Raw genomic sequence first — 14,396 nt, 5'->3', positions numbered from 1 at the left:
GAGAGATTAGAGAATATACATACGTAGGCTACAAGAAAAGTAATGTGCTGTAAATCTATGTAACAAAGTCTCGTTATGTATGCATATTTAGTCTATTCTGCTGCGAGGGACACGTCGTCTTCTATACGCCGGTAGGCCGGAAGGCTGTAGACATTCGCCATTTGTATTATAGAGCGCTCGGTTTTCAAAGAGAGAAGCCATCTTAATAGGGAAACTCTCATCTGCTGTTCTCGGGAAGGGACTGAGTTAGGCCGTCGAATGTGGACTCGTGTTCTAGTCTGAATTTAATGGCACGGATCAACCAGAAATGTAAACGCATAGGAGACGAGCCCCGCCTAAGATGCCGTATGCTGAGTAAAGTGCTCAATACGACATTTAAACTCGGATGTATTTCGCTTTATTATTGATGGCATTATCTTGGACTCAATGAGTCACTTATAGCAGTCCGCATATATTATGCCCATTACAGTGTAATGGCAGGAATCGTTCGCCAAACATTTGGAAGTGTTTAAACGCCTTGAAGTGTTTAGAAGTTGGTGGTCTTGCGCTCTCTCTTCTTTGAATGAGTGTCGTAAGTGTTTCAATTTCAAATAATATCGACGGGAAGGCGAAGAGTGGCGTTGAATGGAAGGCCCTGAATCAATATTGAGAATGAATAAGCGAAAAGCAGCAGCGGTATATATATCTATAGCTGCTGAGCCCTTTGTCCGATTCGCTACAAATGATGCTGGAGCACGGCGGAGCTAGAGTAGAGTGGGTACACAATAGCCATTTGTCTATCTATACTGAAGCCTATAAGCTATATGCATAAACAAAGTTGGTGAGGCAATACAATCTAATAATAAGAGTGAGAGTAAGAATCTATTCCTAGTACCGCGTATATATCTATCCTCTCAGATTAGCAATACATATACGTGTGCTTACAGGCACCTGCGCCCTTCTTCAAATAGTAGCTGCCTAGCTGGTATACAGGGCACAATCGAATTCTCCGCTGTGTGATAAAGTGCAATTGCATTTGCATGCGTTTAGTTATTATGTCTGGATCTAAGCAGCATTTGATAACTGAAGCGCATCTACGAGTAATGCAACTTCTCTTTTTTCTCATGCTAAAAAAACGTTAATAGAGCTGAAATATTCGTTTTTAAATAGCAATTAGAAAAGAAAGAAAAAGGAATACACAAGAAGAAGTAGCGCACAATTAGCGCTGATGTTCTCGCTTCCAGTTCCAGTATATTTTAAATTATAAAACAAATTAAACAACGTCTCTGAAAGCAAGGAATATAAGTATTTGTAGTTGGCAAATTAAAGGAATCAACTATGAATGAGAGAAGTAGGCCTAATTGGCTGTCGAAAATATAACTCGCGTATAGGGCGAATGCATTTAACTCGCGCGAGGCACTGCAGTGTGAATATAAATTCACTAAATAATAAATAGTATCCTTGTTTATAAGAAAGAAATCCATGCTTTTTCCTGCAATACTGGGTTAACAATAACTAATAGAATTGAAGTTAAAATTTGTCGCTCTCAATTGACATATTTCCTAATAATCGATTAAAACCAATTAATTGTGGAAAGTACTTTTTTTTTAAATGTGTTTTTTTCCTTTTCCGCCGTGCTCACCCGCTTGGTTAGTTTGACGTTACGCGTTATTAATTTAACGGAAAAGTTGACACTAGTGGAAAATTGTTTAGTTTCAAAGACAATTTCCATTAGTTTTTAAGAACCTTGAAATACGAACAACACAGCATGCATGGGCTACACCGAGTTATGCAATACACATCGGTCCAAAACGTCTGATATTATTCTATTAATAATCTTGTTGAGTTACCCAGGATTCAAGAATGAAACGAGATTGTTCAAGGTTATATCAGATTATATGTGATTAATTCAGTAAAATTTTGGGGAGGAAAACTGCTAATTATTGATCGGGACTACGTATATGATGAATAATATGACGTAGACTCGATCGCATAACCAAATAATGGCGCGTGTGTGTCATAACTGACAACTTTCGGCTTTTTCTCTTCTTTTGTTTCGTCAACTTGTATATAATAATGGTTTGATGGATCATATGACATAACATTGTGCAGACTTGACATTTGAAAAAATGGAAATAATAAGCCCAAGGTCTTACCGTCCAATTTCCAGCGACGGCGACTCGACAAACTAGGAATGCCGTTTGACCAACAACGACGGCCACGTCGGAAGAGGCCTCCAAATCGAAATAGGACTCTGGCCAGCGGAAATCCGACGGGTATTCGTCTTCCGGAAAATCGGCGAAATCATCCGTTTTCCCCATGGCAGCCGCCGTAGTAGTTCGGCCGGATGGCGAGTCGTCGGCATAGTCTTTAGCGACGCGATGGTGATGATGGAGACGTTTCAGAAGCGATTGAGTCCCAACAGTGCCGCCCCCAGCTGAAAATCACCAATAAACCGGAATAATTACTAGGGGGTATAACTTGTGTATTTTTTTTTTTTTTCAAAACTACTAGCCCGTCATTTAAGAAATCAATTTCCGGGGCTATGGCCAATTCATCAGCTCAGAGTCGACGTCGTTCGACACGAAATATCCGTCATCTCTCGTTCCTTTTTGAATTCAGTGACTCTTGAAATATGCAGACGAATCGATTGGCACACACTACACCGAGATGACAGGAAAACCTTTGAAACAAAAAGAAAGAAATCCCAGGCTCTCTCCTTTCCTTTCTTGGCTGGGGGTAAAAACTCAAAAGTAAACCGAGGACTGCCAGACGGCATTTCTCCGTTCACTTTCTTGTCCCACTTTACTTGATTCCCCCCCCCCCCGTTTTTTTTTTCGTCACTGCTTATATCTAATCTGAAAGAATCTACGTGACTCTAAAGAGACGGAAATCGAGTTACCGTCATCATCGTCCAGAAACATCCAATAAAGAATCGTCTCTTTTGTCTGTTTTGTCGCTTGCCGCCCGTCCTTCTCTCCGTTCCATCGCTTCTTCCATCGCATTTTCTTATAGAAAGCTCCTCGCTCGCCAACGATAGAGCAAACCCAGGGAATGTATAACAACGCAAAAAGAGAGAGAAACAATGGGATTGCTGGGTAGTACCGCACAAGACAAAAGAGAAAGAGAAAAAAAGACCGCCCCATAAAAAAAACCCTGTTTTGAAGCTGTCATCGCATTTGCTGCTGAATCACTTTCTATCGATCGAGCGCATAACAGAAACATTATCGACGGCTTTCAAAAAAATTCCCCCCCCCCCCGTCTCTTCCTCTTTTTCTTACAAATAAACCATTCCGAGTCCGTATATATACGTCCGCTGGCTTTATTGTGTCCTGTGAACAGAATAGAAAATGAGGCAAATCAGCCAACAAATATTGATACAGCCAGCCAGCCAGCCAGCAGCTATCTTTCTAGCTCCGCCGCTCTATTCTCCCTCTCAACGGAGGAATATGGACTGAAAAGTTGGGGGTTGTCGAATGATGATTCGTTAAGTTTTGCCAATCTGCCCCCGTCATCCCGTCAATTGCTGTTATTTTCTTAGCTGCTGTTGATGTTTTGATTGCTGAAGCCATTCGACACGGGCTAATAGAATCGGCGCGTTAGTATACAACAAATAAAAAAGGGAAGCAGAAGAGCGGAACACTCATATAGTAGGCCCAGTCCTGAACAAAACCAGACCCATAATCGAATCTTATTGCTTTTCCAGTTGTATGCAGGCAGACGCAATCAAATGTTGATTTGAAATAAGCATATCAAAGTTGTGATAATTTTGATCCTATTTTAAGCATCGCCGGAAGTGAGCAATCAATGGCCACGAAGAAAAAAGTTTGTGTCATCTAATAAAAGTGATGCATCTTTTGTTCTAGGAATCCGAAAGGCTGATGCATACATAAATAGCCGAAAGTTGAGTTGATGTTTTCCAAAAAGTCCAAGTTCTTCATGGCTGGTTTGTTGGACTCGATTGCATCGCATATTTGTATGCATTAACATTCATGTTTTATTTTCCTGACATGAGAGAGCAAGCATGCATGGGGCGGGTGCAAGGGGTCCGCAACTCAAATTTACTTTTTATTTTTTTTACTTTTTCCTTGCTTTATTTTTCCTTTTTTACTTGTGAGATAGGCTTTCCTTCAAGAGAAAATAAAAGGGTAGGGAGGGGATGGGGAGGAGGGGGGGTTCGTTCGCGCGCGCCCTTCTTTTAGCACGTAAAGTAAATTTCCTTTTTTTTTCCTTTTTTCACTTTTTTTTGCTTTTTTACCTTTTTTATTGTAGTAAATTTGAGTTGCGGACCCCTTGGGCGGGTGGCACGGCTAGGATGTGGGAAATATAGTATATATACACTTTTGGAAATGATTGATATTATACACTCGTATGCATGTTCCGCCTCATTAAAAAGTCTACGCTACCGAAACCGCCTACGTGTTGCGCGGTGAGTCTTCCGTCTATAATGCTCTACCTTTTTTACGCCAGTTTCCCTACGCCTTCAAATATACACACATATAACACACGGTAATAAACGCGGTGAGCCAAGTGAGCCACAATTTCTGTCAATAGGAAGCTGCTGCTGCTGCTGCCTGCCTGCTGCCGGATGCTGCGGGAAGGAGGGAACGTAAAGGGCGGAGTTATGGTGAACGTTTCACGGATGGCTGATGGTAGCAAATGCCAAATGTTGCACAACGTTCCCAACGAGCGACAGCATCGTTTTTACAAGAGCCGTTGCATACAAGAAGACGACGCCGAGATTTCTTTCTTTTGCAGACTCCCCAAAAACAAGATGCTGGGCCAGAGTCGGCCAGAGCGCTGGCAAAGAAGTGAAGCGTTTCACGAAAGGAAAATGTAGAGGCCAGCCTCGACACCCCTCATTTGTAGCGTTCGTTACACTACACCTGACTGCTGGCGCGCAACAACGACTGCATCTACGCCACAGAACATATTAGTCGCAACTCCCAAGAATTTTCTCCCGTCTAACATGGCGGGCGCAAGCAGCAGCGGCTGGCAGCAGGCATATGGTGCTGCGGCACCCAATCTCGACTTTGCGCGCGAGTCTTGACGAGATTTGAGATAGGAAGTCAGAGTCACGGCTAGTGATCAGACTAGCCAGCCGGCAAATGCCATATACCTTGCCGATTCCACTTGAGAAGCCCCTCTCCAACGGTCACAGACATCAAATCACGTTCCCCAGTTCCCCTATCTCTCGTTTCTATTCTCCGGTAGTCTCTAGCTAGCTCTCTCCTTTCAGGCTCTCTCCCTTCAGCCTCTCTCGTCCCCCTTGTGCGTTTTCTTCGTTTTCTTTTTGGCTGGACTTTTTCCCTCCGTCCGTAGTATTTTTATTTTGCCGTTTTTGCGGCCTTGTGTATTTGTTGAATCCTTTGCAATGACAGGATGACTGTTATGTAGCTACTTCATATTCAATATCTCAATATAAGGTCCAAGTTGATTGACAAATGTGATTCCTCAAAAGGACAAAAGGGAAATGATTGCCCTGCGCACTATGGTCGGAATCAAAGCTGGACGATATAGCCTATAAGGCTATATCGTCACGCTGTGATGGCCAAGTTTCGCGTCGGGCTTCGTGCGATAGCCGAGCGACTTCAATAATATATCTCCTGGTAGCCTAGTACTATCTGAATCAGACCATGCACCTAGCACCCTGACCAAAGTTGACCGTGATCCTTGGAGTTATAACACATAGTAGATCTCTCTAGTCTCTAGGTATAGACTTATAGACTATATAGAGAGCGGAGTTGGGAAGGGGGGGGGGGGTTGGCCCGTTGGCTGTTTGCGAGTCGGATTGAGTTGGGAAACGTGACAAAGAGGAAAGAGATAGAGAGAGAGAGCTAGGCGAGCAGAGTTAAAAGTAGAATGCGCTATAGTACAAGTATATCAGTATAACTGCAGCCCAGTCCAATGCTCAATGATGTCTTTCCTTTTTGCCCTTTGCGTCCGTCCAACAACTCATACAAACCCGTGCGCTAGCTTAGAGTAGATGCGTTTCAAGTTGAACCTTCATCATCGTACACTCTACAAAAGTGAAGTGGAGACGACTCCTACAGCATCTAGGCCTACAGCGTTTAGACTTGCAATCCACTCTTCATCGTCTACGAAAGTCTCTTTTCTAGAGACTGCATTTTCCTGAAATGTCTAGCAAACATTATTAGACACGAGAATCTGACGCGACGGTCCGGCAACTCAATGGCGTGTCTCATCTCTTCTGCAATACTGCCGAACATGTACGTATAGAAGCTGACCTACATGCAACCGAGGTAGCTAGCAGAAATGATGATTCGCTGCTTAAGCTCCTATCTACCTAGCAGAAAACGAATCGATGGCAGAAAAATCAAAAGAAAAAATCAAATCAAATAAAAGGGAAAAAGTTGAACATGGACTTTGACGATAGTGTGCCAGCACGTCGTCGTCGTCGTCGTCGTCCCATCGGAACCGAAACGTGCCAACGACAGCGAATCACGGTATTGCCGAATATATCTCCGCCGACTGATGGCCGATCGATCCCCTGCATGGATGGCAAATGGGCTCCTACTGCTTGGCGCGCTATACTACGGCTGTACTTGGTTAGTCGGACTGGTGGTGGTGTGTGTGCTCTGTGTGTCTACACGACCGGCTACACTAGTTTATTCGGTGCGGACCTCGTTTTTGCGTGCGTGTTGTCGTTCAAGTTTGGTTGGTTGGTCCCTCAAGTTACAGCTTTTCCCCCCTTTTTTTTGACGTTTCGTCATGTGCCACACACGCCAAAATGTCGACACTCCCGGTAAATAACAGTTGGGCACTGTCAAGTCACCAGCCGGCCATCATTGACCGGCTGGCCGGTGTCCTTTTTCGCCATATTCTGTATACCTTTTCGCTTTTCCCTCTCGCTCCTCTATATCCATTGACTTGAGCGCAGCCGGCCTTTCGTTGTGTCGCCACTAAATCCTATAGCTCCCGGCCACATGAGCGCCGAGTCCATGGACATGGAAGCTATTCGATGATAGGCTGATGGCTGTTGTTTGCTGCCACCGTCGGGCGTCGGCCCGTTGTTGTTTTTACCCGCCTGTGTTTGAACAAGCTTTTCGCTTTTCGCCCTGCTGCTGGCGCACCGCGCACGCCAGCCAAAACTCTCGCCCCAGCTGGGCCGAATCTCTCGTCGTTTGCTTTTGCCACCTCACTTCAACGGTTCAACCACACGTACAGTCGTACAGCATTCGTATACTCGTATACAGAGAAAGAGGTTTTCAAACTCTTTTCAAAAGTCATCTCATATTCATGGCATTTCTCTGCTGTTTCTTTCTCTGTTTCTTTTGAACGCATTTCAACCTCTTTCTCCTTTTGGCTAATGCTCTCTAGCTGTTGTGTAATATTTCATCCTATTTTCCGTTTATTTCATATGGGAAAGGGGGAAAGGGAAAAGGAAAGAAGGAAAGAAGGAATAACGGCGTAATATCTGTAAGGGCTTTGCCCCCTTTGGAGCACCAGCAGCCACCACCAGAGAGCACCTATATAGCACAATATAGCGGAGTTATGAAATATCGAGTCCATTACATGTCCGCGCCGTGCATACAATATGACTAATGCAACAATATGAGTCTATGACTTTAGATTTATTAAATAGCTTTGTCATCGTGGCTCAATAACGCATTGGCAAAAAGAAAAAAGGAAAAAGAAAAATATTAACAAAAAATAAAAAAAATGGGAAATCCGAAACAAAAACAAACAATGAAGGAAAACAAATGTTCTACGGGAAAACTCTCGCCAAAGGTTCTATAGGCTAAAAGCTTTCCGTGGCGCAGTCCACTCGCTTTGCGGTCTCTCCTAAGGCCTACTCTGATTTCCTCGAGCGTAGTGTGTGTGTGTGTGTGTGTGTATGCTGGACTGCGCTTTTCCTGGAATTTTTCATTTGGCACTCGCTTTTCCTGCAGGTCCAACTTGAGGCAAGAGCTGGCGGCTGTTGGTGGCGCTACTGGCGCAGGACAGTTTACTAAAAAATTTAGATTTTTCCTGCATCTCAATGGTCTCATTTAGTCTCAAAACCGAACAAGTTTCAGTCGCGGAGCGAAAAGTGAAACAAAGAGCGACATCCGCTTAAAAGGGACTGTCGGGCGACTGTATTATGTATAATTGACATGAGAAGAAGAAGCATGCATGATGACGTCGAGGTCAATACCAAAACTATTCCACTCCCACTTTCTCCCACGGTTTCCAGACTAAATAATTTAGATTGAACCAGTTTTCGTTATTATCATTATTATTGTTTTTTTATCTACACCATATTGCGGTGTTTTTGAACTAGACGAAACGCGATATCAAAGTATATTTTAAGTTTTTCTTGCGTTATTTGCGACATTTGAACGGAAATCGAAATTAACTATTTTTACGAAATTCAGTCAAAAATGAAGGTTTCAAATGTAGGCCTATTTCAACTGTTATTTAATAGCTTCCTCCGCTATTTATATAATACAGTCCCATGGCAGCAAGAAAGCCTAGCTACGTATAATGAACTAACTATAGTTCAAATTGTAATTCTTATATGTCAAATTAATGTGATTATATATATAAGATTGTTGCGATCGGCTCGCTATGTTCCGTTTGAGAAAAATGGGACACCGAACTGGACGGCCGGTTGTATGTCGGTAGACGTTGTGCTCGATGAGAAACAATAAAAGAAACTAGCCAAGTAGAAAGAGAGACAGCATGTCACCTCGCTATCAATTCGCGTGCCTTATGACGACGGCCGGGCTGGCTGTCCGAGTATCCGTTTGTCCACGCAGAAGTGGTATGGTCTTTGTTCTTGCACGGCCTCTTTCTCTACCAACTCCCGAGTGCCAGCACAGCAATACGTTCTTCTAGCCAACTGAACTGAACTGAACGGCAAGCCGCACGCGGTATAACATTCGCGATTAATCGGGATCCTTCGTTTTCTTTGACTCGTCAACTTTATTTGGACGATCATGTCCACGAATTGACAGCGACACGCAAATATCCTGAGCAACAGAAATCTGAGCAGCAGCTGGGCAAATAAAAAAAAAAAAAAGAAGAAAAATACTGAAATCTAAAAAGCATTGCTTTTCCTGCCTCGAGGAGGGCTTCATCCAACCAAGTGCAATCCAGAAATCTATCCTTCAGGAACGAAAGAGTTATTTTTAACTTTGTACATACTGATGAGAATGAAACTGGAGCCTAGCTTTGCAATGATAAATGCTATCGTGATGAATGCAATGCATTGCTGGCCTACATGGCCACATGTATATACGCACACTCGCCCGAGGGGGGGGGGGTTGTCGTGCTTCGGCATTACCGTCCAGCTTAAAAATAAAAACATCTGAATCAGTTAGGTTTCACATGTATAGAGGGAAAAGCTGATGCCATGGAACGAAGAGCGAAAGCAAAAAACAAAAAACCAAAAAAGAGAAGAGAATAAGGATCTAGGCCTTATATATTATATAATACTTCCGACTGCAAAAGCGACTACTATTATAAGGCTCCAGTGTGTATATACGTATATTTCGTTAGTAACTTCGACTGCGTGTAGTCTTAAAAAATGCATTTCGTGCCACGAAGGAGAGGGATCATTTAGAAGACACGGCATAAAAGAAAGTGACACTTTTCCAGATCTCCGGCTTTACAAATGGAGATCGCGTGTAGGTGTCGGGAGTCGGTCGGTCGGACCGTCGCTGCCGTATTGCGTCAAGTATTTAGCTTTAGACGGCGGGCGCGCAACCCTCTCATAGCCACCGACCGCTAGTGCACCCATCACTCTCCCCTATACGGTATCTAATCTGCCCGTTCAGTTGCTCCCATAAATGGTACTTCATCCGAGTATTATTTTTCTTCATCCTTTTTTTCTGTTTCTTTTTCTTTTCGAGATTTCTTGCACTTTCCAACGTGTATACGCCATAAAAGTTTATTTAAGGGGGGGGGGGGCAAAGGCGATGGGCAACTCCTGCGTCAACAAATAATACCCCATTCTCGGTGTGTACGTGTGAACTGTAGAACTAGTCAGTGACGGCAGACCCAGTTGCTTGACTATTATGAGCAACTTGGAGCCAAAGCGAAACTCTTATCTCTCCCGCATGAAGTGTGTCCTTCACTGTGCACCTAATATACGTAGTATAACTCTTGATAATCAACTTTTGTTCGACAATGGGATTTTTCAATGCACCAATTGACGGAAGAAAAGGACGATCGAATGACGCCTCAAAATACAGTTGTGCAACACAATAAAAGAAGAAAGAAAGAACGAAAGAAAAATGGAGAAAACGGGTAATTCCTCGGGTAATTCGCGTTGCTGTTCAACTTATATTCTTTGCTTTGGCCGCGTGAAAACGTCAATAGAAACGTCTTTTGGATAAAAAGTACGGTGTCCTTCAACATTCGAGTTTCTGACAATAGTTTAGGTAACCTTTATTTATTTTCATCTTGGCGTTGCTACGTCGCTCTCATCGTCGCCTTGCTCGCCAAGTCGTCACTATATACAAGTCGATAACGATAACTATATAATAGACTAGATTGTGACTAACTACCATGAATAACGAGAAGCCGAAGCGTCTGACGAAACTTTGAAGTTGCACCCAACGAGCACACGGAGCACAGTGCAGCCAGAACCAACCGGGTGACCGTTAGAATAAAAAAAATAATAAAACAGAAAAGAAAGAAGAAATTCTCAAGAAGAGCGGACGTCCGTCGTTATACAGTATGCATTTGGGGGAAACAAGTATCGCGTGCGCTCGAATCGCAGAGGGAAATCACCGACCGGACAAGGGGGTTCAAAGATAAAAACAGTGACTTCTTATATTCCTTTTGTACTTTTAGATGTCGACATGAACGGCTGTGTGTAGCCTATATGTGTAGTCTGACCGGGGTCGAAAAAGAGATCGTTCTTTTGACCGAAATCTTAGACGTGTATCGTGACCTGTCACTTCATTCTGGCGCCATCACGTAATTAGAAGACAAAAGAAAAGCAAACAAAAATAGGAGATCTTTCTTCTTCCATTCCATCTTGGAGATCGATAGGAGTGCAGAGCAGCAGGCCACATACTGTGTAGTGTTATACGCTTTCCATTACACACCCTCGCATGCATCTATACGGCGAATATGGCGTTGAGCTGACGCCCCCTTTTTTTTCCTGGTGAATTGTCACTAATATCGACCAGTCGACCTGCACGTGAATTTGACTATGATCCAATCTAGCCGGCGATTAATTCCCATCAAACTTTGTTTTCCTCCCCTGCAAGCTGCAAGCAATCTAACGGGGTAGACGGTAGATCGATGTATTAACGGAGTAAAAACACTCGTTAAAAATGTTAGATGTGCGGGAATTTGGAAAACATAACAAAGAAAAACAAAAGCCCAAACAAAACAGCCGAAGGTTAACTGCCGGAGAAACAGGATGTGCAGCACTACTCGAGCGGCGGGTAATGCAGCGTATTAAGACTTGACGAACTGCTATACCGTGCTATACGTAAGAGACGAAAACAGTCAAGAGCAACTGTTTCATTTGCGGCTCATCGTCGGAAAAAAAGCGAAACCGTAAGTAAACAGACACACCAAAACAGGAAAATAACATAAAGCAAAGAACCATAAATGCCAGTATTATAATACTGAGTATTGATTTGGTTTCGCTCCACGCCATATATCATCTTCTTGACAAAAAGTAAGTCTTGCACAAGCATTACTATAATGCCCAACTCTCTTTGGCTCGAAGCATCCGTGAAGTTGTATGTGCACAGGCCTGTGTATAAATGCAAAACACACTACATCACCCCAAAGCCACTCGAGATTCACTGAGTAGTAAAAAAAAGAAAAAAAAAAAAAAAAGAATACATAGTTATGCCTCGAGGCATGTCATTATCGGTGTCATTCAACAGCCATTACACTGTCTAGTCAAGCCAAAATCAGTACCGGTACTTGCTCTTTATACTGCTGGAAACGCATTAGAGAATCAAATGATTTTTCGCATCGATACGTATAATGTGACGATCTGAAAATCGTAAGACGGCAGTAGTAGGTTCAACCGTTCAAGTATTACCCACTGCTAGTCTATCAGCATGTTTCAAGCGAAGATATTAACGGCGACGAGGTGCGCGTGCAACTGAGATGAGTCCCATTGTTCCTGATTCCTTTCCTAAGTCTCTACTGCAGTGCCGAGGTATATAATACGTCGTCAATAATCCATTATCGATCGCGGTCTATCGTGTTAGGTCTATATTTTTTCAAGTATCGTGTAGCGTAACGTTGTGCCGTAATTTTGTGAACCGTAGTGAGTCGGTGACTATATACACACGGCAAACAGATAAATAAGAACGAAAACTAGACATTGTACGCTAAACCGTGATTACAATAGGATAAGCTTTTATTGTGAATAGCGGAAATGCCAAGCTATTACCGATGTATAATATAATATGTACTCCACGTTACAATCGATAATCTCATTTGCTATTTTTGTGTCTCTTGTCCTCCCAAACATTCGATTTCTACGAGGATTTCTATAACATACAATGCAACTCCCTCGGCAACTCCACTTCTCAGTTGAATCGACTATATTGTGTACATATATAGTGAGTTGTACTACTATCATACGTAGGTATTAACACAGGAAAACAGGGTTAAACTGGGTCGTTAACTTGTACACCAGTATTCATAATTCCCCACTGAAAGTTAGGTGCATCATCATCTTCTTGTACCGTAAGTAGATCTGAAAGACAGTTCAGGTTACTCAAGTGGTGATTATGCTCCGCTGTGTGATGAACGGAATGCGAGGATGGCAGGACGCCGAGACCAAACACATTTCCGTGCAGCATTGGATTTTAGACGTAACTGTACGTCCTGTGTCAGTGTATTAGTCTAACTGGTGTTGCTGGTGCAATAGCTGGACTTTGTTCTTTGTTGTTAGAGCTCACCCCCGGCCCGCCGCTCCCCAGTGAGACGAACGTGAAAGACAGCTACGAAGAGTTCTAAAGCTTTCGAATGATTAATTTTGTCAAGGGGAAACTATGCGTGCGCGAGTATCGTCAGAGTCTTGTATACAGCACATCATTAACGGATCAGAGGAGTAGAAGCCTGGCCTACCTAGCCAAACGAAAGAGTTCAAGTGTCTGTCAGTATTGTTATTGTAGTTGGTGTATAGGCTATCCAATTTTCAAAAAAATGTTTTTGGTCTGTTGTTTTCGTGCGTGGCATCCTATCAATAGAGTTAAAGCTAATCCAGTTCCACCTCCAGCAACTGACTTTTCATCCCTGAGAATGTGATTGAATAACATTCAAATATATAATCCAGCTATTTCGTTCGGAATGGAATAAGAGAACGCAATTTACAAACTGATTTCTTCTTTCGGTTCCATAAGGTATGAATAAATAACATGAATAAACTCTGGAAAGAATGTAAATCAATAGCGAGCGAAAAGGGAAAAAGAGAGTTGTGCTGATCTTTGATCAGCACACACACACACACAAGCCTGTCGCAACCCATATCGCAGCTGCACCACAAAAGGATAAGGGAGAAAGAAAGAAAAAAAAGTACGAGGCATCAGCTCTCAGTCCTGCATGGTTTTGACTAGCCTACGTCGGATTGTTAGACAGTTGGGGATTTTTCACGTTGGGGCCGTGGGGCGACGCTATCGGAATGTCAATAGGGCCCGGCCTGCCTGCCCTGCACCAGCACTAGCCGAGTCCTGTGATATGAAATCAATCAGCCCCATGCCCACCCGACCCCCCCCCCCCCACCACCCCCCTGCATGCCTTCCGACGGGACACACATATATTAATATTGTGCCGTATCGAGTCTAAAGGGAGGGGTGGGGCGAGAGAGAGAGAGCCGAACCGAAAATGCGTGAGCGTGATGTTGCCGAGCCTGTGAGCTGAACGGACAAGTGACGTGGCAATCTTGTTTCTTCAGCCAGGACAACATCGAGGGAAAACTATTGAAGGCGGCGAGAGAAAACAACCTCTCGCTAAACAGCAACTCATATGCCATCACGAAACGAATCACGTTGGGGGATACCAGCAGCATCAGTGCCTTAGTTATACGCTGTGCGATGCTGGTATACAGACGAGGATAGACGGCATCCATCACGCTGCCGCTGCCATGGATGGCGGTGGACGACACAGGAACACGGGACTTTCATAAGCTGATATAGATATTAGGCGGGCTCCTAATACTCTATTATAGATCTAAACGCCAGTGCCACTTTACTGACAAGACGGGCAGGAGTCAGGACTGCGGGAGAGATGTTAGAGCGGACCCGGCGAGATCAGAGAGTGCACAGTGCATGGCGTGTATTACTGGGCAAAGAATTTGTTACTTTTTTTTTCTCCTCTTCTCGATGCTGGAGACGGGAAAAAGAGGAAAGAGTATCGGTATTACGAAGGGTAACTCCATGACAGACTTGGAGTGCGTGGTAACGCCAACTGACGCTAATTTATACACA

At 43.5% G+C, this 14,396-nt stretch overlaps 1 protein-coding gene across 1 annotated transcript in view; it reads right to left on the bottom strand.

Moving 5' to 3' along the window:
• LOC124202378 overlaps positions 1 to 14,396 on the bottom strand; it is a 34,926-nt gene that overhangs the window by 17,195 nt on the left and 3,335 nt on the right. The window contains exon 2 of the mRNA XM_046598719.1: positions 2,136 to 2,416. Within this exon, the coding sequence (XP_046454675.1) occupies positions 2,136 to 2,416 (281 nt within the window). The remainder of the gene's footprint in view (positions 1 to 2,135; positions 2,417 to 14,396) is intronic.

The sequence above is a fragment of the Daphnia pulex genome, chromosome 9 (assembly GCF_021134715.1).
Source record: "Daphnia pulex isolate KAP4 chromosome 9, ASM2113471v1".
In the NCBI taxonomy this organism is placed as follows: domain Eukaryota; kingdom Metazoa; phylum Arthropoda; class Branchiopoda; order Diplostraca; family Daphniidae; genus Daphnia; species Daphnia pulex.
This window is presented reverse-complemented; position numbering and strand designations above follow the sequence as displayed.